The sequence below is a fragment of the Mytilus edulis genome, chromosome 4, assembly GCF_963676685.1.
Source record: "Mytilus edulis chromosome 4, xbMytEdul2.2, whole genome shotgun sequence".
In the NCBI taxonomy this organism is placed as follows: Eukaryota; Metazoa; Mollusca; class Bivalvia; order Mytilida; family Mytilidae; genus Mytilus; species Mytilus edulis.
The window spans coordinates 57,122,115-57,147,655 of NC_092347.1; the positions used below are offsets into that span (position 1 = coordinate 57,122,115).

At 30.6% G+C, this 25,541-nt stretch overlaps 1 protein-coding gene across 2 annotated transcripts; it reads right to left on the bottom strand.

Annotated features, from left to right (window-relative positions):
- Nucleotides 1-2,217: 2,217 nt before the first annotated feature.
- On the bottom strand, nt 2,218-22,470 carry LOC139520026 (condensin complex subunit 2-like). 2 transcript variants are annotated; one of them, XM_071312413.1, is made up of 17 exons: nt 22,360-22,470; nt 19,438-19,679; nt 18,243-18,330; nt 17,262-17,348; nt 16,657-16,786; nt 15,769-15,842; nt 14,865-15,120; nt 14,015-14,103; nt 13,432-13,567; nt 11,846-11,942; nt 10,010-10,137; nt 8,787-9,019; nt 8,088-8,198; nt 6,315-6,479; nt 5,394-5,498; nt 4,103-4,276; nt 2,218-3,576 (listed from the first exon to the last, which is right to left on the bottom strand). In XM_071312413.1, exons 2-17 carry the CDS (start codon nt 19,677-19,679, stop codon nt 3,520-3,522), a joined length of 2,172 nt encoding a protein of 723 aa, XP_071168514.1. In that variant the 5' UTR covers nt 22,360-22,470; the 3' UTR covers nt 2,218-3,519. The 2 variants fall into 2 exon arrangements, with proteins under 2 accessions (XP_071168514.1, XP_071168515.1); XM_071312414.1 differs by lacking the exon at nt 22,360-22,470 and adding an exon at nt 21,867-22,029.
- Between the last annotated feature and the right edge of the window lie 3,071 nt (nt 22,471-25,541).

A 25,541-nucleotide genomic window follows, 5' to 3' on the forward strand; every position in this document is an offset into this window, starting at 1 on the left:
TTGTACGTTGTCTAAGAATATATGACATTTGTCATCAGAAGGAGCGTCAGACACTGTCAAACGTGAAGCAGTCATCGATTTCATTTAGGGAAATGAATGGTAACCCGAAACATTGGGATAGCCATTTACCAATTGCATTGTCACTTGATTTGTCTTTATACTCTGTGCTCAGCCAATGTAAAAGTATGAACTTACCTGTAACTTACCTGTAAATCCAATTAAGAAAAAATATAAAATCGGCGCAAATGAAAAAATGAAATCGGCGCAAATGAAAGAATGGAAATTTTCAAAATCGGCGCAAATGTCATACGCCCCATTATAAAACTAAATTTTGATCTTAAAAATTAGCTGAACTAATTGATTATTCTACTTTTTTTATATATTTCCTTAAACATTATTATTAACTGTGCTAAAATATTTTATTTTAAAGGGTAAAAACAAAAAAGCTAACCTAAGTCAGTAAGAAAGCTAAAATTTTGAAAAATAATTAGTTATGAATAAGTGAGTATTGCAATGCATCTTTCATTTATGTTGAAAATCAAAATTTCAAGATTTTTTTTAAATATTTCTAATCTTCATCAAGAGATTTGATCTAAAAAAAACAACAGCTATTAACTTATAATTTAGAAACAATGCTTTGAATGATGCATTTGGTAAAGATCTTAATTTCCACTATACAAATGTTGAGCAATATAATTGTGTTTAACTCCTGTTATTTTTGTTGAAATGTTGAAGTATGTAATTGACAGTAATCGAAAAGTAATGTAATTACTTTTGATAAAGTAATCGATTACATACTAAAATTTGTGTAATCGATTAATTGTAATCGATTATTAATCGATTGCACAAAAATCCTTCATGTAATCGATTATTAATCGATTACATTTGTCAGTAATCGTGCCCATCCCTGTTAAGAATATCTTATTTTGAAGTAATTTAAGTGAATGCATAAAATTGTCTCAGAGAACTATATATATTTATATAAATAGTTTGCAAAACAAATGAAGCTATGTTTAAGTTAAGAATGTAATACATAATGCTTATATGCATTTATTTACAAATGAAGACACTTAATGCAATATTTTCAATCAGATACTGTGAAGTCATATGACAATTTCTGAATCATAAAACGAAACACAAAATTTGCTATATATACTTAGGAAGTACAAAAAAAATAAACATTGAACTTCTGTTGAACTACACATAATGTTATCACTAAATACATTCAATGTGACAATCTTTCTTTCAGAGCAGGAGTAGATTAATGAACAAAACGTAAGATGAGGTAAAGGTAAAAGGTAAAGGAATTAAGCTGGACTAAAACAAAGATTGTTTGAGTTCAAAGTCGAATTACTGGATATAACAGTAAAAACTGCAGCTTTTTCTCAATATTTTGTCCAAACTCTGAAAGTCAGTTACAAGTTGGAAACAAGTGTGTTTGAAAATGAAGAAAAAAGAATATTTTCCCCAAAAATCCATAATTTTTTTGGAAACAAGTAATAAATTTTGGGAAATTACAAAAAAATAAATATATAAATACTTTTTTTTAACAAAAACCTTTCAAATAAATTAAGGCTTGTACTGCTATTATTTTGGTTTATTTTTCTATCATGATTTAAAAAGCAATTTGAGTGTATTTTTTACAATACGTAAAATCTGTGTACGTTTACAAAGCACAATTGAGTTTGAATAGTACTTTCAACGTTTTCCCAAAGAAAATACTTGCAATGAATGTAAGATAAAGATATCAATATTTTTTTAAGAATACTGGTGCATAATTAAATATCACACCTGAGCACATGTGTACTAGTTTAAACAATGTGGTTCTATTGATTTTTCACTCCAAACCTTTTTTTACTACTTTTTTCAACTAAATTTATTAGATGCAGATCAGAGAAATTTTTAAAAATTACTTATTCATTATTTCAATTTTAAGACTGGAAACAAGGTGGTTGGCAAAATGTCAGGTTAACTAGATATATTTTTTTGTTTACAGAATTATCTTAAATTGGCAAATCTATGTCATATGTCTGTTTCAGGTTCAGCACAACCGGACTTGAAATATCAGTTATCGGTCCTGTCCAAATAATAAGACCATTTTTAAAGACATGCTATGGTAGCTATTTTAAAATTATGTAAACTATTTATGATAACAGGAATTCATTTTATCTCCATTCACATCCAAAATTAGATCTATACAGATATTTACAGGCAATATAATGTTAAAATATATAAAAATGAACAGTAAAATATATGCTGATGAGAGGAAGACCAGTGAATGACGGACAGATAAAGGAAAGATAACAGAAAACATGGTTCTACAAATAAATCTGATAAATGAGTTAGCACAGGATGATAACACTCAAGAAAATATATGTACTGCAATTAGATATCAATAAATAACTGTGAACAGATTGAAAAATTTAACAAACTCAAAATTCCATGTATTTTTCAATTTATAACAATCTACCCGAGAACTGAAGTAATATATTTTTCACTATCAGAGTAATTTAACTCTTTTAAAGAAGAAAGGACCCGTTATTAACTTGAGTGAAAAGTACCATGAAATACTACGCTACAAACAAATGATCAAAAGAAAAGTTTTTTAAACGTGAAAATATGAATGTATATGTTTTGTATCTGACATGATGGAAATTGCTACATCCTTTAATAATGACTACCCACTTCTCAGTTGTAAAAAATAAACATTCCCTCTTTAAAAAAATTAATTGTGAAAAGTTTTTAAAGATAAGTATTTTCACTTTTTTTTTTGGTGGAGAGGGGGAGGGGAGGGATATTTCACAATTACAGATTTAAAGACCCCTTCTTATCAATTGGGTGATCAATACCTCATGCATATTTCCATTTAACTACTTGAATTAATTAGCTAATGATTATATTAATATTCTTACTAGCTGTGCTGTTGCATCAACATAACCAATTCAATATGTAACATTTAAATCCATGACTAATACAAGCCAACCTTAATATGAAATATACCGCTATTTAGAACAGAAGGAATTTATGAAGAAAAAAATTCTATTATATACAATGGACATACATTTAAAATGATTCAAATTATTTAAAATAAAACAAAACATACTACATTTAAAAAGTAATAACATTATTCATAAAATATCTTAACATTAAATAGTGGTATGTTGATTCACCTGAGAGTAAAATAATGACAAACTATTTCCTTAATTCTATACAATGGTCTATTTACTTATCATTAACATCATTACACAATATTTTTTTGAAACATTAAAAAAAAAGATTTTTACATTAGATTAGCATTGTTCAGAAGAACCTGAGTTATCTCCCCTAATCACATACTATTTTGTATTCTACTTTTTTCTATCTCTGATAAATTTCTGGTTAGTCTGGTGATATCTATTTATCAATTGCAACTTTATTTTCCATGTCGGCTGCCTTTCTTTACAATTGATGAATCCAAAGCGTTATACTATTTTCTTTATACAATTGATTGTTACTGTATAATTTTTTTTATAAACACTTTCACACATCCTGAGAAATTATCAAGTCTTTCATATCACTATCTTCAATTTTCAAATTCTGAAAAAAATAAATATAAAATTAATTTCAAAATGATTCAAAATATAAGATACATTGTACATGACATCAACCTATCATAATGATTTAAGAAACAATTCATGGCAGCATTTTGATGTAGAAAATTGAGAATATCTGGCAGTATAAATAATTTGGTGGTAACGCTGAACAGCCATTTTTGTGTATTACTGCATTTGCGCTCAAGGTAGATGTATTGTGATTATACTGGTTGAAGATAATAGGTCGTCTTATTCGAATGTCTGATAATCTTTATAACAAGTAGTAACATCTGAACAAACATTTTTACTTGTTAAACTAAAAAACTCTTTGGTGTTTCAAACTAAAGGTTTTTTTTATCCCCTGAATAGGTTACCTTATGTATTAACATATTTGACTGTCCCAAGACAAACTTGACATAAAGTTCATGGATGGAGGTTAAACATGTATACAAATCATAAAATTGACAAAAATACTTTTAATTTTGAGATTATTTGAATAATTCTGCAATGAAGAACAAATGTTTAATCACCTTTTCATTAGCTAAATGTAATAAACAGACAAATGCTATAGGAACACTAAGATTCTCTGCTGTCTGGCCGGACACTCTTTTTGGTAGTTCTGCTAACAGGCTGGTAAATGATATTGTCTTATCCATGGTTTTATTTAGCTGATCTGTTTGCATTGCACTTGTTCCTGGTTTGTCCTGTAAGGGAAAAAATCACACAATCACTTCGTGGACAAATATTTTACATATTAGACAATAAAAGAACAAACAGTTGCATGCACTGTCACATAGATGCCAACCCCCTTTTGACACAATCAGTAACAAACTATCAAATTTTCCGTATTTTTGAAAAGTTTTCAGTAATCATTTATAAACGTACATTTACCAATCAAAATTACTGACGAGTGGTTGCAAAGTGATGTACACTAAAATTTGTCATTTAACATGTTGTCTGTAGTATGTAATCCATTCATTAATTGTTCAGATGTTCTCGACTCAAACATTTTTGTTTTGTCAAGAAGTAGAGAAAGGGGGAAAGCTACTTAATAAAATGCAAGTTTGACTCTTCGGAAGTCAATTAGTTACCCAACAATAGGTTGATAACTCCCGAGAAACCGGAAGCATTAGATTGGCGTTTCCTAAAAACTGGACCCGGACGGAAAAGTAATGATAAAAATCCGCGTTTTACAAAATTGAACGTCGATGATTGGGAATCCGTAACTATTCGACTTTGACCGTAATAGCGTAGTTTATATCGCAAAATCGGAAAAACTACGGAAAAATCGTAATAGTTGGCATCTATGCTGTCATAAAAAGTACATCTCTTCTTGTCATTTATTATCAAAAAAATATTTCATGCTTTATATTGTACAAAACACCTTGACCAAAATTAATTTGGCTCCTTTTATTTTCAAAGAAATATTTTCTCTGACCCTTTGACAAAAATATAAAAATTTCAAAAAAAATATGAACCACACACTTTATCGAAAAAAAATCATTGGATATATAGCAGTTAAACAAACACTAATTTTGATCCTTGAGTGGCCTAATATTTCCTTAACAATAAAACAAGATTAAAACGATCAACTGATTTTTACAGAGTTATCTCCCTGTAGTATTATGTCCCTTATTTGGTATAAAAATAAATTATTGTCCAACTATAATTGAGCAAATGGAAGATCTAAAACAAACTAAACAATACAATTCCTACTTCAAATTATTAAAAGACATATATTCCAGGTGACGGAAAGTAGACAAAGATAAATGGAAGGTAAGTAGAATTATTCCAGTTACAACAATGAGAATGTATCACTACCTTTTCTTCTTCTGCTTCTGTTAAAATGTTCCATATTGTTTTCTTTAGTCTTTTGACATCTAACTTCTTTGCTGTTTTTGCGTACCCAATATCAATCTTTGCAACCTGTAATATTCAATGTAATTTAATGAACGTGAATCTCTGATCTATTATACAGCCACTAGGACATTATATTGAATGACATACAATATTTGGATCGTTTTTGTTATGATGATGTTCATAAATTAAACCCACCAAAATAAAACAGACACTAAAATGGCCCCACTTTCTAGTATAAATTTCAAGTTACAATTAAATACCTATGATCAGGATGAATCAAATAAAAATGTTGTGATAGAAAATATTGGTTGTTTTTTTTTAAGTTTAAGGATCACATTCTTTTCATGAGATCACAATAAGAAATAATATTAAAACAGGCTTAACAAATTGGTTGTCAGGACCTGAAGCATATACATGTTGTTCATACATTGACAAAGAAATATTTTAACATTGAATATGCTTGTTATGACAAACAACATATCGGAGTTTGTCAAACCATGTGTTTTATATTATCTAAGTCTCGATTGAATGAAATTCTAGCAGATTTTATTAGATTTCACAAAGCTCAGTTTTTTGCCACTTAGGGCAGTAAATGTCCAACATTACATTTGAAAAGTTCTACATTCTATTGGACTTTCTCAAATGTTTATTTATTATACATTTTCATCTTAAAAATAATGACCTTGTTATTAGGGCCAAATAAGGCCATTATTTCAACAATTTTTGTAAATCGAATGGGGATATATCATTAGGAGTGCAGTTTATTTTATACAATTTATAAAATGTTGCTGATGGTATGCTTAAAACTCAAAGTACCTGATGAGTTTATTGGTAATAAGAAAAAGCGTAGGAAATATCTTTATAAATTAGAATACATCTTACTTTTCTTGGAACATCCAGCAACTTATCACCAGTTAACATTGTTCCATCTAAAATAGTGTCATTGACTATTACTCCTTGCTGGGAATCATTGGTTTCTTGAGAGCACCCATCTGCTGTGAAGTTGAATCCAAATTCACCATTCTCGTCATCATCGTCATCACATGGCTGTTAATAATCACAAAATTCATAATTGAAATATAAGAGGAAATTTATAAAATATAGGAGATTCTAATTTTAGATGATTTTTTGTTTGTTTTGTTATGTACATCCTTAGGTAGGTTCTACAACTGTGAGAAGTTTCATCAATATGAATCCAGTTTATAGGAGTTGCATGATATACTGTTACCACATATTGCAATATTGAAGTTATTAAGCTCAATTATTTCAATTTAACAGGTAGGATCCAGATTATATTCCTTAATGAACATCTTAGATTAGTCTTAAGTTTTGTCAATAATCATCCAGGTGCACTAACTCCAGCAGGCCTGAATTGATTTCTTCAAAAATTTATTCAATATTGTTTAGGGTGTTAAAGCTATGCTCCCTTTTGATTTTTGTAATTGTCTTTCCAGTATTATAGGACTTGTTTGCTCCTCCATTTTTTGATTTTTTGCCAGATTTTCGGAATCCTCTGGTTTTATCAATGTATTGTCATTAAAAAAAATTGCCCACTAACCCCTACTTTTCTTTTCATAATTTTATTCCATAAAGTTTAAAAAGCCATATTTCAAAATTTTATAACATTCTTGTTATTTTTTCATAGTTTTTGAAACGAATAAGGTGCCAATGTTAAATATATGAATAATCTAGAGAGAATTATTTCCCGCCAAATTTTCAATGGCTTATATCTCGAAAACGAGAACACAGACCCTTCATTTTTTAAAACTTTTTTAGTTACTTTATTTATATACTATCAATTTATTATAGTCTTTTAAAAAGCTTGTTATTTTTTAATAGAGTAGCAAACATCCTTTGTTGTATCATAACTTGAGTTTATTCAGATCGAACAACTGGAAACTTACGGAATAGTGGGAATTGCTGAACAGTGTTTGATTTTCAAAAGATTCTGATATGTCATTCCAGTTGCTTCTGATTAAATTTCAATATCCCATTTTACTTTAGCAATTAATTCAGTATACACAATAATAAAGGGTGCATCATGTGTAAAAAACCTTAGGTATCTACTTGAAAAATTATGGAATTACTTGTGATCACAATTTATTCAATAAGACTATCCTCTTTACCTTTCCTTCAGCCTTTAGACAACAATATTTTGTTTAGGTGGTACCCAACACTTTAACTAAAATTATTTTGGCTCGTTTAATTTTCATAAAATTTTGTCAAAGTAGTTACTTTGACCCTTTAACAAAAATATAAAAATTTCAAAAATTTTGAACCAACCGTTTAGTCAGAAAAATTACACTGGTTACATAGCAGTTTGACAAACACCAATTTTGATCATTGAGAAGCTTGATATTCCTTTAACAACACAACGTAATTTAAACGTTTAGCCGACTTTACAGAGTTATCTCCCTGTAGTGTTAGGTACTACCTTAAGTAATAAACTTTTTTGAATTTTATTAATAATTCTAAAATTTCACGGCAAATTTATTTAAACAATCTAACATTTCTTCAAATCATAACCATAAAATAGTAGAACCAACATCTACAGTTTTTTTTCACAGACTTTTCATAAGAACATTAATCTAGTAAATTTAAAAGGTGACAATAATTTAAGGAATGTCAAAAATATAAAAGTTTATTGAACTTTACCTCGTCACCTCTCGGACAATAATTTTCCATATCATTTGAATTATCAAAATTATAGTTGTCTATTTCCCCGTCCACATCAACATTGTCATTTGTATTGTTCTGTCGCTTTATCTGAAACAAAAGAGAAAAAATAAAATTATAATCAAGTGTAGAGATAAAGTCTATTTGATTCTGTCCAAATTTTGAAACTGCTACTGATAATCGCCATAATCCAATGTCATATTTATTATGTATTCATTCGTTATATAAAATCAATACAGGAAGAATCAAAATGTGTCCTTTAAAAACTCATTCTCCTTTTAAAAAACATGAATTTAATACCTATGTTTAATATAGGCGAAAAAACAACAACACCCGGTTGCAAGTGTTTATTTCTTCTTCAAAACACCCACCTTACCTTAGTAAAAAACGGAGAACAATGGTAAATAAAGGGCATTTAAAGAGAATTTGTAACTTTTATAAATTCAATTTCAAAATATATATAACCTACTGAAGTGATAAGAAATAGGAAGTCTTTACTTACATGTCACTTAACTTTTATGGGGGATTAAATACATCTTTTTGAGGAAAATGGAGACATGCACAAACTTAGGGCTACTCATGCCACAGGAAGATAATGTCTCCCAGTTCTCCTAGTTAATTTTTAACATTTTGTTTCATAAGCCTCTACACTTTAGTATCTGATACTTTTTTACTTACCATAACTTTGGTTTTCTGAAATAATCTAAACAACTTATCAGCATCATAATGTAAATCTTTAGGGAGTGTGTTCTTCTTTTTACTATGTTTTATCATTGTTGCTTTTGTTAACATTGTTGCCCTAGATGATTTGAAGTAACTATCAAAGTCTATTTGTTGTTCATAGTCCATTTTAAATGGTTCTTTCTTTAATTTCTTCTTCCCTTGTTCTGTTTGGTTGACTAATCTTTTATCTGAAAAAAAACGTTAGTAAGTAAGTAAATTTTATTTATAGTCGAGCAGCTGATATTTTACGATATCTATACGAAGGAAACCCGATTATCTGTTTATCATTCTATTACTGGTCTTTTCCCTCTTCCTAAGACAGTTTTACGCTTGACAAGAGCAAGCTTGATAACGTCTCCTCTCGCATTGTGACGTCGCTGATAACTTCTCCTCTCACATTGTGACGTCGCTGATAATGCCTGGTCTCGTTTTGAAGTGTTGATACGAGAATTACGGAGCGACAGAGCAGGGTGATATAGGCGTAGGGAAGGACGATAAGTACAATTCAACAAGGTAAACATGAGCTCTGTAGAGCTCTTAACCGACTTGATATTTAAAACAAATAACAAATTATAAGTACATTTGACAAACTACACATACAAATAAAACACATGCATAATATAATAGCTAAGCAAACATGCATAAATCAAAGCATGCAAGCTAAAAAGAAAGGAAAAGCAAATTTTGCTTTTACTGGCATAAAGACAAAAGCTAAGCAAATAAATAACTTAAAAGCAAACAATAAACAGAACACATAAACAGAATACAGGGCCAGAAGATTCCAGCTCTGAGACAGCAAAGTTATTGTCTACATGAGCTACAGAAGCAGTTTTCTGAAGAACACCATGTAGATATACAATGTTTGAACTGTTCCAAAATTGAAAGGCTCCTTGCATGGTTAGGCAGGGAGTTCCACAACTTTGCTGCCTCAAAGCTAGAAGTCCTTTTGTCATACCTTGTAGTGTTGCTACAATATATAGGAATTTCCATATTGGGGGATTGTTTTACCTTTTGAACTTGGTGGTTGTTCTTTTGTCTTTTGACTTGTATTTTTATTTCATTTTGAACTATTTATTACTATCAACTCCTGAATTTCACATTACTGATATTTGAACCTTGATTTTTTTTGTCTCATTTTTTTCAAAATAAAAACACCATACAATAATGATTATATATACCTTTAGATAATGGTTTTATTTTCCAATGTGAGGGTCCCGCCCAAGCTCTCATCAGAGTATTATTGAAATAGGAGTAATCAGAAGGTGCTGAAGCTAAAACTGACAGCAGGGTTCCAGTTGTTCCATGTCTGAAAAAAAAAATAATGATGTAATACCAGTGATCTAGAAATTACTAGAATTACCCTTTCCCATCACCTTTAGGTCAGGGGAAAGTGGAAATTTAAACCTTTGTTGTCCTTGGACATGTAAAATCAAATTACAGAAACTTTATATTCATACACTCTAACTGTTTGTATCCTTTTATTTCAATCTAAGTCTAAAAGCAAGATGGTTGTTGTTGATGATTCATGCAGGGGTTCTGAAGTCTAGGGGAGGAAAATGTGGGCAAATGTATCACAAGTACCGTCACAAATACACTTGCCAGCTTAGCATGGAAATAAGCAATGTCAATGCAAGTATCAATCCAATCTAGATGCAAAGACCTTATAACCGGAATGCATACGGTAAACAAAAAGACATGTGTCAAACAAAAATTAATATTTTTCAAAATAAGATTAAAATATTCCATCAAAAGTTTTGTATATCTAGATGAACATGACATTTTATAATAAACACAATCACAAGCTAGTAAGACAAACTAATTTATATCAAAGGAAAATACAGTTCATAATTTCGAACTACATATATGAACATGTGATAAAAGGAATAATAAAATGATGGAAACATTTTTCAAAATAGTATTTAAATTCACTGAAAGTTCATTAAACTAGTGGGAAAGTTAATTTTAGATAACCTTCACTCTTGAAACATTGAAACATTTTATTTCACTAAAGGCCTCACATGAGACATGATAGTACAACAATATAACAAATAAGATATAATGTATGAACAAACATATTTACAAATGCATGAATAAATGGGAAGGTAAATACCATTTGTAAATTGACATTACAATTTTACAGAACTTGGCTAAGCCAACAAGAACAAATTTATCTTTGCTGTTTATTAAATTAGAGAAACTCATAGTATTTTTAACTTTAAAAATATCTGCAGGCAAAAATTTCAGCCTTTCAGCATTAAAGAAAGTACAATCATATATATAATGAAATTCATCTCCTAGCACATTCTGATCTATTAATGCTATAAAATCTACCACATTCAATAGGTAACCTATGACTGCACCTATATTTACACAAATTAATTCTTAAATCATAAGGCAATGTAGTTAAATAATCTTCAAAACCAAACTCAGACTTATACATTCTATAATTTAAACATTTTGAGGTATTTAATATCTGAGCCTTCCTTTCATTTACAAACAAATTGTGGTAATACTGTTTCACATTTTTAGACAACTGACAATTTGTATCTATATATTGACTATTCCAGGCATTAATAAAACCACATTCTTGTGGTACACCCTTTTACATCACATATGAGTTATCTCCCCTCCTACATTGTATCAAAGAAACTGTCAATTTGCTACAGTATAATCTTCTTTTGGTGAAATATTTGGAGAAAATCAATTGCATTTTCACATGTTAAAATGTTTTCTAATGTGTTCATCAAAACTGTACAAAGAAACCCATTCTATCAAATGAGTAAAAAAGAAAATTCAAAATAGAAAGTCCTTTATCAAATGGCAAAATCAAGTCAATGAAAACAACTGTCATATTCCTGACTTGGTACAGGCATTTATTTATATAAAAAATGGTTGATTATACCTGGCTTTATAGCTATCTAAACCTCTCACTTGTATGATAGTCACATAAAATTCCATTTGTTGACAACAATGTGTGAGCACAACAAACAGGCATAATAGGTTTAAGTACTTACTTGATACTTTCAATGGTTTCTGTGATTTCAGCAGCTTTACCATCACCTATTGTAATTCCATTATTTTGGTTCTCATCATGTACACTGGTATCTGATTCTGAAAAATTTATAAAAATGCAGTGACACTAAAACCTAAAGTATCCAGATTATGATTATACAATATCATTTGCTTAATCATGTTGCCCCTTGGTGGAGCATAGGCCACTAACAATATTTATCCACCACCATATCAATAGAATTGTAAACAAGAATGTGTCCCCAGTAAATGGATGCCCCATCCGCACTATCAGTTTCTATGTTCAGTGGACCGTGTATATGGGGGAAAATCTCCAATTTGGCATTGAAATTAGAAAGATCATATCATAGGGAACATGTGTACTAAGTTTCAAGATTGGACATCAACTTCATCAAAAACTCTAACCTGAAGCGGGACAGACAAACGGATGGACAAACGAACGGACAAACAGACGCACAGACCAGAAAACATAATACCCATAAATGGGCATAAAAAACAAAGTGTCTTACAAGCATTGTGATGGTTATTAATGATTGATTCTACATCAGCAAAATACAGAGGTTGATTGATGAAACAAATGTTTTCTACAGCAATGCTAGTCCAAATAATTATGACGTCTTGCAAGGCTATTTTAATTTTTTTCTGGGACGCCTTCCTACGACGTCATAACGCCGAAGCCATTTTTTACGTCTGGAGTTTGAGAGCAAATTTTGGGGGGAACTTTGACACCTAATTTTCACAAGAAATTTTTATTGCCGGTTAGAAATTTTGACGTAGTTACAAAGTCCTACCTTTTATGTGCTTATTGATGTAAAATATTTCCAGAAATATCCAAAAGAAAGGATAAAACAAGATAAGATTCCATTTGAAGTGGGGGAATATTTATTTTGTTTGGAAATGATTTCCCACAATTACCAACGACAAGTGACTTCCGGTGAATATAAAATTTAAAATCCGGTAAATTTCAATGGATCCGAATTTCCGGAACGTTCGATTTACATTATCTGGAAATTAGGGTCTGTCAAATTTTAACGGATTTTAAATTTTATATTCACCGGAAGTCACGTGTCGTTGGTAATTGTGGGAAATCATTTCCAAACAAAATAAATATTCCCCCACTTCAAATGGAATCGTATCTTGTTTTATCCTTCCTTTTGGATATTTCTGGAAATATTTTACATCAATAAGCACAAAAAAGGTAGGACTTTGTAACTACGTCAAAATTTCTAACCGGCAATAAAAATTTCTTGTGAAAATTAGGTGTCAAAGTTCCCCCCAAAATTTGCTCTCAAACTCCAGACGTAAAAAATGGCTTCGGCGTTATGACGTTGTAGGAAGGCATCCCAGAAAAAAAATAAAATAGCCTTGCAAGACGTCATAATTATTTGGACTACAGCAATGCTAAAATGTCCATAAAAAATTCCTGGCATTTGGATATTAATTATATTCTAAAATCTGTTTTTTTTGTTGAAAAATTCACAAATTGATTATTTTTACATGTTGCTTAATTGTATTTTTATCCTTGCAAGTTATAAAACAGTATGTTTGTCAAAAGTATACACTACACTACCTGCATAATCATTATCAGGAAAATCTCCAACCATATCAGGCATATCATCATTATCATTGTCAGCCTCAGGTATGGGTTCATGTTCAGCATTCATGTCAAACGCATGATCTCCATTGTCTTGTGAGTGTACTGTGTCCTGAAAAAAAATGTTTTCATGGATAAATAATTTCTTTGCATCAAGAAAATTTGCAGTTTATCACTATATTCACAGTAAATAAAAATTGTAGTACTTTGCTTTTCGAAATACACTTGAGCATAGTGATTATGTTTCATGAACTAATACACCATATCCTTTTCATGTCTGTTATATCATTCAAAATATTATGATATATAATAAATAATCCATGGTGATTTGGTTTTCATACATTAAAAAAGTTTGTAACAACATCAAATGGCATTACTTTTGGCTTATAATAAAAAGAGATTATATAAAATGTAGAACTGACAACTCTTGCATAAATAAGTTCAGTAGGATTAAGCATGTATTTATCTACAATTAAGCAACATAGTTTATACAACTCAATGTTTAAGTTTCAATAAAAAATATATAAACTTGAGAATATTTAAACAGATGAATTATTACCTCTGCATTTTCATCCCAATCCATGAAAGTAAAACTTGAAAATGATGGACAAACTTCTTTTGACTCTAAATTTATACCTCTAAACATTTCTGTAAAACAAAAGAGAAATTAAATGGTTCATCCCAAAAAGGATTTATCATGTATATGCATATATACGATGGTATTCTGTAATATTTTACATATAGTGTGATAAATCAACAAAACTGTGGTGTTTTCTGTATAAACCCATTGAATTGTGAGAAGTCATAAAACCCTTTTTATAAGTGTTCAAAAAACAGAAAGTTGAATAGCAATGAATGTAAATACACATTACAAGGTTAAGCATGCTTACTGAAACTTGAAACTTATATCAAGAAGTTCTGGCTGATTGTCCCTTAGAACAATGCAACAATAATTTCATATATTGTCATCATATGTAAGAATGTTCAGTTTACAGAAAGTGGAAGAGCAATGAATGCAAAAAAGCTTCACACACTGTGACAGTATAGCATGCTCAGATAAAGCTTGAAACCATATTTCTGGGAATCCTAACTTGTTGTTCCTGAGAAAAAAATGTGAGGAAAATTTCAAAGATGGTCATAAAGTGTAAGTACAATATCTTCTGTGAACCGGAAGTTGATGAGTAAGGAAAGTGAAAAACCAATCACATACACTTTGCTTACATTTTCAGAGATCTGATTCGTAGTCCTGAGAAAGATGAAATGTATATATAATGGGATGGAGAGACAAGAGTTAACCCGTATAATAATACCGTTGAATTTGAATCACTTTAATATATAGTACTTGATACTCTATATGCATTTTTATTGAGACTTTATATACAACAAGACAAAATCTTATTTATACAAACCTTTTATATCACTTAAATCTATAGGTTTATTTTGTGATGGTTGAATTTCATCATCAGCATTTACTACAGTACTTGAATCTAAGACCAGTTCTTGGTCATCATTGAAGCACCGTAATGTATTATGAAGCAATCCCATGGTTCCTCCCTCATCAAAAGCCCCTGACATCAGTTGAAACATTGGATCTACTTCAAATGCCAAGTCTACTTTAGCAGCTGTAATGTTCTTTAGATTTGTTTCTACTGTTGTATGTTTTTTCTGCAAGTAACATTTATGTTAGTGATTATTTTGGTACTTCTAATAAAAAAACAAATGGAAGGAATAAAAGCATAACATTATAAAGAATTTTCAATTTTAATTCTCACAACCTTATTATTATGCAGCATTTGAATAAATCCCATATTCTTATCTTGTATATTTTTTGTCTGTTGATTAACAATTGCATATGGTATCTGAATTTTTAATGTCAAAGCCAGTTGTCTTGGTCGCCAGAAGAGGGTTATGCACATATAAAACAAGTCTTACTTTGCAGTGCACCTTTAAATTTGTTGAGGGATTTAAGAAATATAATATAATCATCTAAATTTCTTCAAATTTGTATTTTGATCTTCCATCTTATTATAATTTTTTCAAACCTTTCAAGTCTTTAAAATGATAGCTAGTTTTAATCACCTTATGACTGATTGCATTCTGTATTTGCAATTTTAGAATCATTTTAATCTTGTTCTTTACATTGCAAATCTTATAAAAATGAAAGTGCTTTGTGTAAAATTGATTTCTATCTATGGTCTTATTCCATATGTATGGCATTATGCTTCCTATCAAATTAATAATAAAGCCTTTTATACAAAAATCTAAATAAAATACAATTGTTTTCACCAAAAATCTGCTGAGAGTGTTTCTTACTTTTTTCTTTTTCTTAATCTGTTCATTTTCTGGTGTGTCTTCATTATCTGCCATTTCTTCATCTGCTCCTTCCTCTGAAAGAAAACAGTTTAAAGTGTGTAAATATACAAAGACATTTAATTACCACATGTGATAGAACTAGCATTTGATTCATATTGAAACTAATTTATAGTAAAAACTGCAATCAATAAAATGTAGTTATAACTTAAAACTCATGAGCAAAGTGGCATATGATTGATGTAAATTTAAGATCTTATTTGGCGAATGAAAGATAACAAGTTTCCTTTGAACAACAGAAAAATCACTTGCATCGAAAGCATGTCATATATATAATTTCTCTCTCATTGAATTTTATATCCTTTCTAAGTCAAAACAAGTTTGACATATATCTTCTAAGGTTAAGATTGTATTGTATTGGACAATATGTTGGAGAAGACTTCATTACTTAAAGCTTGTGCCTCATCCAGTCATGTTTCTTGTTTTGAGAAATACATGTGTTTATGAAGTGCAGGTCAGATATCATGACTACTATAATTAAGTTTTTAAAATACAACATAAATGTAAAGAGATAAATGACAAACAGATGGGATTTTATGTCATTATCACACACATTAGCTAAAGATTAGCTGTACTAAATAACAAACGGTCTCAGATAATGTTACTTCAGAAACTATTGTATGCATTTATTTTTATAATTGTTGATCGATGCAAAATTTGAGCAATTAATTGATCTAATCTTAGGGAAAACTGCATACTAATAATGTGATACAAACCCTATTGATTTATTAAAGTATAACAAAGGTCGCAGAAAAATCTGAATTCACATTTAAATAAAACTTTATTTTTAACTATGGAGAACTGATAGTACATTTTATTAACATTACAAACCTCCATCATCCTGTTTAGATTTGTCTTTACTGGATCCTAACCCAGACAATACTTTATAAGTCTCAGCATGTATAGCATCCACTCTCCCGGCATAGATTTTAGCACTAGCATCTAATGTGGTACTGGCAACCTACAAAAATAAGTAAATAAAAATTGAACAATCGGCCAATTTGTGATAATAACAATCGGTCCCTGAAACTCAAATGTTGCCAACTTTATGGATAATTATAAATATCACTTCTCACACCTGTCAGATTGTCTCTATTTGTTAAGGTTTTCAAGGTTATAAATAGCTAAAAATTGCATTTTACCCCTGTATTCTATTTTAAGCCATGTTGGTCAGCAGGCAGGTTCATCAGTAACATACTTTAACTAGATACCCTAACAATGAGTGTGGCAAAGTTTGGTACCAATTGGCCCAGTTGTTTGAGATGAGAAGATTTTGGAAAACTTATTAGACACGACAAAGGACCCCAACTAATGGGAAAAGCTCACTTGGCCCTGTGGGCCAGGTGACCTAAAAAATGATAAGAGTGGTCTTTGTTTTACATTATAAATAATACCATTAGAGAAACAGATCTGAATCTGTAAATTATCTCAGTTACCTGAAAGTTTTCTAATTCTTTTTTCTTGACCAGATCTGACATATAATCTATTAAATGAAGTCCAAAGGCATTCTTGGAATTTATTTTCTGGAAAAGAAAATGTTAATACATAATATATGAATCAATTACAAACGAAAGTGAACCAACGCCTGGTGAGTCTGTAGTACAGTACAGTCCATAAAGTGGATACTCGGGGGTATGCAGGGTTGTTATGATAAAAAACATAAAATGTAGAGAGTCTTATAACAACAACACTTTAGGGACTGCTGCAGAAATTTATTGATCGACATGTTTCGGTGCCTAGGGCATCGTCATCAGGATAAAAACAATACATAAAATCATGCTGAAGTACAAAATCGGGTTGTTAAAATTTAAACGTCACAATGTTACAATGGTAAGTAACGTTTTTATCCTGATGACAGTGCTCTATGCAACGAAACATGTCAATCAATAAATTTCTGCAGCAGTCCCTAAAGTGTTGTTGTTATAAGACTCTCTACATAATATATAAATAAATACCAAAATATGTCTGACAACTACTAAATGTTTTTTGTTTGTGTTGTTGGATTTCTGTTTTATTGGTTTTTATCAATGTTTCATTTTATTCATACACAATAAAAGTATTGCCACAAGGAAGTTTCTGCAAAAATAAAACCTGTACGTGTGTTTTTATGAAATTAAACCAACTTCTAAAACCTGAAAGTTTGCAAAATATCGAGTCAGGTGAAGAAAAAAAACACTACTAAAGACACCAATGACAATGGCTTTAAAAGCTTGAAGCCATTTTTACAATGTTTCAGGAGTGAAAACTTTAGAATGAAAGTTCAAATAACTGTAATTTTCAAATTTAAAGTCTGTAATTTAGACAAAAATTAGCAGAGTGGAACCAATATAATATTGAAAATAGTATGTATAACTGTTTGCTGCTGAAAGATGGAATATAGCAATAAAGGATAAGGATAACAAATTTAATTAACATACATTTTCTGCTGACAGCTTTATACAGTTGGTATAATGTTCTGAAAGTTGATTAGCTGTTAATCCATGGCTTGATGAGACAGAACTTGGCCTGTGAATATAAATGAGAAAAACTTATTAATACACAATTCACATGCAGGGTTTCAGCTGGCGGTCGCCATTTTCGCAATTTGCGAAAAAATAATAATTGTGGCGATAAAAATTCGACATTTGCGAAAGAATTTGGCGAAAGAAATATATAGAACGATTTATTTTCCTCCATCTTGTTTATTTACTTTTTTCGAGTTTCTCGGACTGTACCCGATCCGACAATACTCGGAATTCACCTTGACCTCATTAAGATTTGGACAGAAAATCAATAATCAGCTGATTGCATTTTATAGCTATTGACAACAAAGGACTAATTAATAAAGGTGTTGACTGAATTGTTTGACAAAATGATATGGTTAAATGGCTTCCGCTAAATGTCACATACAGAATTTATTTACGACTATGCGACGCACCTGTTTGAAGCAAACTTTTGACGTCTCCTCTCCTTTTAAAGATAGTTTAGAAGAGAAAGTTGTTGTTGTGACGAAAAATTTTCAAAAGCAAGAAAAATCTCCGATTCAAAACTTTAATTCACCTTTGAATTTAATATAGGTAATTGATTAGGGAGACTACTTTAAAGTCGTTTGAGTGACACGTGTGTTTCAACAGAGACATATAATATTGTATTATATGTTTCTGGTTTCAAGCATAGTTTTAGTCTCAACTTTATTATTTACGATGGTCAAGAAAAGAAAACTGTTGTTATGAAGAAATCTACCCAAAAGTGTTTATTCATTAAATGTAGACTCTAAAATAAGTTTGACAGAATAATCATAGACACAATGGGGCAAAATCGCCTTATTTAAGGAAAAGGGGGGGTGGGGGTAAGAAAAAAAGGTAAATTTTAAACGAAAAATATAGTTATGTTACTTGGCGAAAAAGATAATAAAGTGGCGAAAAAATATATTGTTTTGGCGAAAGAGGTGGCAAAATAAATAATTGACCCAGGGGAAACCCTGCACATGTATTGTACATGTATGAATACCAAATACTGCCCAGTGCTCAACAACAACAGAACTAGTTAAATGGATATTCATTAATGCCAAACAATGTATAGAAAAGGTGGAATACCCTGATAAGGTATATATGTAGACAAAAAACAATGTACCTTTCTGCAGGTGAAGCAGGACTCCCAACAGTTTGTTTCAATTCTAATGCTCTGGAGCGACGTCGATCACGCTTCTCAGTACCAGCATCATATTCTTCCATATACATAGTCACAGGACTATCCATTCCTTTATGTCTGCTAGTTGATGGAGACACAAAACTACCAACTGTATTACTAATACCAGACCGTTTCTGTATGGCTGGCGTTGTCAAAGGAGAGAGGACATCTGACCTGCTGGGCATCTATAGAAAGCAAAAATTGTTCAATTGTTAATCAGTGTAAATTAAAGAAGTCACACTAACCAGTCTTTGGTTCTCTAGTTTTTCTTTAATGCTATGTTGACAATTTTATGATCTGAAGTGATATGCTTTTTTAATAAGAAATTGATTTTGATCATAGAAGCAGCTTGTAGTAATTTATTTTAGTGGAAAATAAATATACAAGGTTTTTTTCCAGTGAAAAGAGTTACATTCTGTCATTGATGACCAATGTACATGTATGCAGCTTGGGGAACTCAGCTAAATATTGTTTATTTAACCATTAGTGTCCATCACCAATTGTAAAATTGTGCATTCAAAGATAAAGAAGACATTAATACACTATTAAGTTTATTTGATTGTTTATTGTCACATGTACATAGGAATAAGCTTTCTAATTGCTGAATGGGGATATTTTTTATTTGTTAGTCTACACACAGGAATTCCCCAGTTAAAATATGAAATTGTAATTAGTGACAATGGAAAAGTCAGGCCAAACCTCAGATGTGTAGAATTCATGCAACCAAGTTCAGGAACTAATTGACAAATGCATTTATTTACAAATTTTGAAAAGTTCAAATACAGTGATCGGGAAGGTCGTGCGCCCTGCGCCTATAGCGCATATCGACCAGAAATGGCGCATAGAGTGACTTATATAAGCGCCCACGTGGCGCACGATATTTTTCACTTCGTTTCGATACGTTTTGATATCGTCAAATGGATTTCCGATCGTGTACCGTGCCGCCATGTGTGTGTACACAACTGTGTAATGTTCCTCCAATGATAGGAGCACCTATATATTTTTGGGACGTCTCGGGTGTTTTCCTATGGAAATAATAGAACCATGGGTGTAACTGATTACCCAAAAAACGTAATTAACCATCATTCATGATATGATTTTTTACAACCTTAAATTTGTAAAATTTGGCTAGTACAGACGAGATTTGTCTCTAATTATTATCTTTTAATTTAGTTCAGCTTGCTACTTTTTCGTTGAAAAACCCCAAAGCCTTTTTATGAATATAGTTTTTGTCTCCATAAAAGGCGACTAACTGTCCTTGTCACTTTTTGGTCTTTGGCTTGTTTTGACATTTTGTAAACATGCCTTCAGCGAATTGTTGTTTTGTTTTATCAATTAATGATACTCTCTACTGTTATTGTTGTCATCGTGATGAAGTAATAATAATACAAGAAGTGCAGAGGAAATGCCAAATACGTCCTCTAATACGGAACGTCGGGAATAAGTATGGTATCGACGAAGACCCAAATTTAATGTAAAAAAACTCATGCACATGAACAAGACAACAGTAGCAGTAGAAACATTGTAAATAAAGGATATCTTAAATATTATCTGGTTTGGAAGAAATTATTTTACATTCTTTGTTGAATTGAAATAACAAAATCACAGGCACAATATCTATAATATTATTTAAAATCATTAAGGTAAGTACCACCATCTCTTTGCTGAGATATACACTTTTTACTTTTTTCACTGTAGTCAATTCAAATGGCCCATTCATTTGACAACATGGCCCATTATTTTTTAAAATGGCCCCTTGAATTTAATTTTGAGGGGCCCTGGGCCCAAAGAGAAATAATCCTTCCAGATCACTGCAAATAACATTAAATATAAATTTACAATTTTTAAAATGCATCCCTGTTTATTTTCTAGCATGTGTAATATGTACATATACATGTACTGTACAACTGAAAAACTTTCTTCAAAATGTTTAATTTTCCTCTCCCAGTTGTGGATTTGAAGTTGTAACACAGATGTCCATTAATTTAATACATTGAGAATGATTTGCTGTGAGTATTACATTTGTTAAGAGAGTATAAAGGATTTTCTCCTATTGCATCATGGCAATTTCATTCTTTCCTGTTATTGTGACAGGTATTTGCAGTGCCAGGCCCAAATTCTCTTGTTACATGCATGAAAACAACAGGATGAATTAAAGAAATCAATATGAATACATTTGTATATACATTTTTTGTACATGTAGATTATCAATTATAGATTGTATAGTGTTGACTGTATGCATAATACAAAAACAACTGGCATATCTAAAGCTTACAGTATTTCACAATTATTTAAAACATTAAATATAATACAAAATTGAAAAACACTTTTTTACTCCTGTATCAGTTTATGTATGCTTTACATGTACTTACTGAACAACCCAACAATTTGAAAATAATAATGTGTTGTCATTCCTCATATTTAGTATTAAGTAACCATTGTTCAACATATAACTTGCGAATAATCAACAAAATTCTGTTTTGCATCAGTACATGTGCAGACAATAATAAACTGAAGAACTATCAAAAGGGAGACAACTTCAAAAGATTTGAAACATTTTAAATATTGACTATCATAATTTGTGTTTAGCGGTTTCTGTTCTTTTATATTTCTTAATTGTCATGCTATTATTCGTTCCTAAAAATATCTTTAATGTATAAACTACATATTTGTTATTAGAAATCACTATAAACATGATAAATCGGTTTATTTTGATATTCATAAAAAATTATGAAGACTGAAGTGAACCCGTTCTCATTTGATTTAAACAATCTTAAAGGGTACACAGTTTGATAATTTCATAGACTCACTGGGAATGTTTTGTAATTTTGTATATGTGTTTTGTCATTTACACTATAAAGTCACCTTTTGTGTTGTTTAGAACTTATCTATTGTTTTGAAGTTTCCGCCATCCGTATGGTCTCGTTTGTGGACGAGAAATTGCGAGAAATAGGGACACACTAAGACATTATTTGCATTTCCGTGTATGCCTCTGTAAGATGGAAACACGTAATAATAGTTTTCATCGTCTAAACGTTTCAAATTCAGCAAACAAACCAAAAGAAAGTAGCAAAATAACAACATATGTATCTTATAAGTATCCATTAAAATGTTACTAGAAAAAGCACACCTCCTTATTCCTGAGACAAAGAGTAAAGGTTAGTATAAATAACATCCACAATTGTATATATTACAAAATACGCATTATGTACAGTATTCACGAATTCAAGATTACATATTGATTTTAAAAGAAAAAAGTGACTATATAATTTATTTATCGTTAATTCTTACTTTGAATGAAGCATTTGTGTAGTGTACTATAGCAATTTGCACTTAACTTTATGAGAGCCACAAGTAAGATTAGAACACAATATAATAAAATTGAGAATGGAAATGGGGAATGTGTCAAAGAGACAACAACCCGACCATAGAGCAGACAACAGCAGAAGGTCACCAACAGGTCTTCAATGCAGCGAGAAATTGGTTTCACTCTCTTTAAATAAGGCATATTATTATCAATGCTGCTTAAATTTTCTTCAAAATGTAGGTGAAACCTAAATTAGATATGAAGATTGAATATAAAATAGAATAAGATGATATGCATGGTACGGATTCCAATGAGACAACTGTAATCCAAAAAGACAAGAGGACAAATATGTGAACAATGTCAGATCACCACAAAGGGTAATGTCACTAGCTCTCGTATCCGCCGCGTAATCTGATCCAGAAGTGATAAACTGGGTTTTCAATCGTTAACAAAGTTTAAAATCGAATTTCATTTTGGAAAAAGATGAGTTCTTTTATAACAAGATGTCACCATTTTCCCTGAATTTGTTTCCATCGCCGAGTCGCGGATGCAAAGGTGTTGAAAGCTAGAGAAATTTTGAAATGTAAATAATTGCTTGTAAGTGGCTTCGAACAGTAACATAAATAATGCGGCGGGGGTAACATGTTTGTGAAACTCACTCCTTCCTAACCTAGTGTAGTAGTGTGAAAATCGCAGTCACATTGGAACAAATCTTAAAACTACGTTAAAAAAGTCGACTCGATCATAAAAAAAACACACAAAAACATGTAACAAAAAGAATTAAAAAAAAACATTGATTCAATGATGTCATAGATAAAACACTCTTTGAATATAGTTTCAAATTGTTGTCAAATGATATACTATAAAAAGGAGTGGGGGTATATTAATGGCATTACAATCTAAACACTATAGATACAGTATGTCTGAACTGTATAAGTCAGTTAAGATAAAAATCTTATTTTTTTTTAATTTTTGGTTGTACAAAAGACAAGCTCTGAATCAAGTTATCGTCTTGCTTAAACTATGTCCTGTAATAAATGATTCCTGTATATTCAGAATAAGGACTGCTAGATAAGTGTCTAAGTTCAGAACGGGAGCAAACTAACATTAAACTGATATATGCAAATATGAAAATGAAATTATTCAGGATAAGGCAAAACATTTTGACCCAACGCTTGCACACATACGAGAGCTGTTTTAAGGGCCATTCTCAAATGAACAGCAAAAGAACAGTGTGCCAAGCTTATAAACTTCATCAACAAACCAAATTTCAGAAACAAGAAACAATTAGAATTCAAAAGTTTATTAAAGTCTCACCACATACGACATGATTAAAACAAGATACAATTATAAAATTAATTATACAGTAAACATAGTTAAAACAATTAAATACATGTATGTGCCATTCTTAAAAGAATTATGAGAGACTATTAAAATACAAATAATACTTATTCATTTTATAAAATACTACAAATACAGTAGTTAATGATATAAAATACTGTTTCTCCTTGTTAAAATGTTATTGCAGGTTTTGGCAACAATATTACAAATATTGGTATTTTTAAACATATATATAAATTTTTCTTCATCAGACAAGTTTAAAAACATATCATTATGACACAATTTATCAATAAAAAGAGCATGTCTTAGATCTTCATACAAGGGACAATTTAAAAGTACATGTTTTTCATCCTCTAAAATATTACAGTTAAAACAGACACTTTCGTCTAGATTTTTTCTTTCATATCGACCAGTTTCAATTTTTAATGGTGCTACATCACATCTAAACTTTGAAAAAGCACTACAATGGCGCTGTGGCATTTAAACAAGATGGCAGGCATAATTCAAACCACTATTTAACAACGAATACAGTACACGCATTTTAAAAGAATTAAAAAAGTGCACACAACAATAGTTCAATGTAATTATTCAAATATTCAAATATACATATTTTTTTATTTGAAGAAGCAAACACTTAGTCCAGAAGACAAATTTCAAGTCAACAAAAAAACCCACCTAAGGACATGTATAACATTATACAATATAACACTGAACAATATAAATTATCACTGGTATACTATTTGAGTCTGGTGGAGGACCGTAAGGGTTCTGTACAGGAAATTCGTTTCAGTACATAATTGAAAATAGCACAACAGAGGTGTGGGTAACACAACAGCCTGGTTTGTGTACAAACGGCATGACAATAAACGGACAGCAAATGTGATACAAAGGGTCATAACAGCACTGCATTCAAGCACAAACTCCTGACTTGGGACATTCATATACTGAATGCTGCGGGATTAAGCCATCATTCCGACGTGGGGGTCATCTCCACCAAAACAGTGATTCATATAAGAGCACATTGATTTAATTAGAGAATTTCTATAAATTAGTCACTTGAAAGACTGTCCCTGATATAACATAAGAACAAATTATCCGTGACTGAAATCATATAAATGATCGCCGATACAGAGCACACCACAACTTATAATGTGAACGCAATAAGGGACGACATCAAAAGTTCAATGAAGGATAAAAAACTTAATTCAAATAGTTTTTTCACTGACCCCCCTATAAACTTAATTTGGGAAAAATTGATTGACCCATATGGATATATGTAAAAATCAAAGTCGGATAACCAAATCTTGCAGCAGTTCAACCCCCAAACTATTTGAATTAAGTTTTTTTTTTTTTTTTTTTTTTTTTTTTTTTTTATCTTACATTGATCTTTTGATGTCGT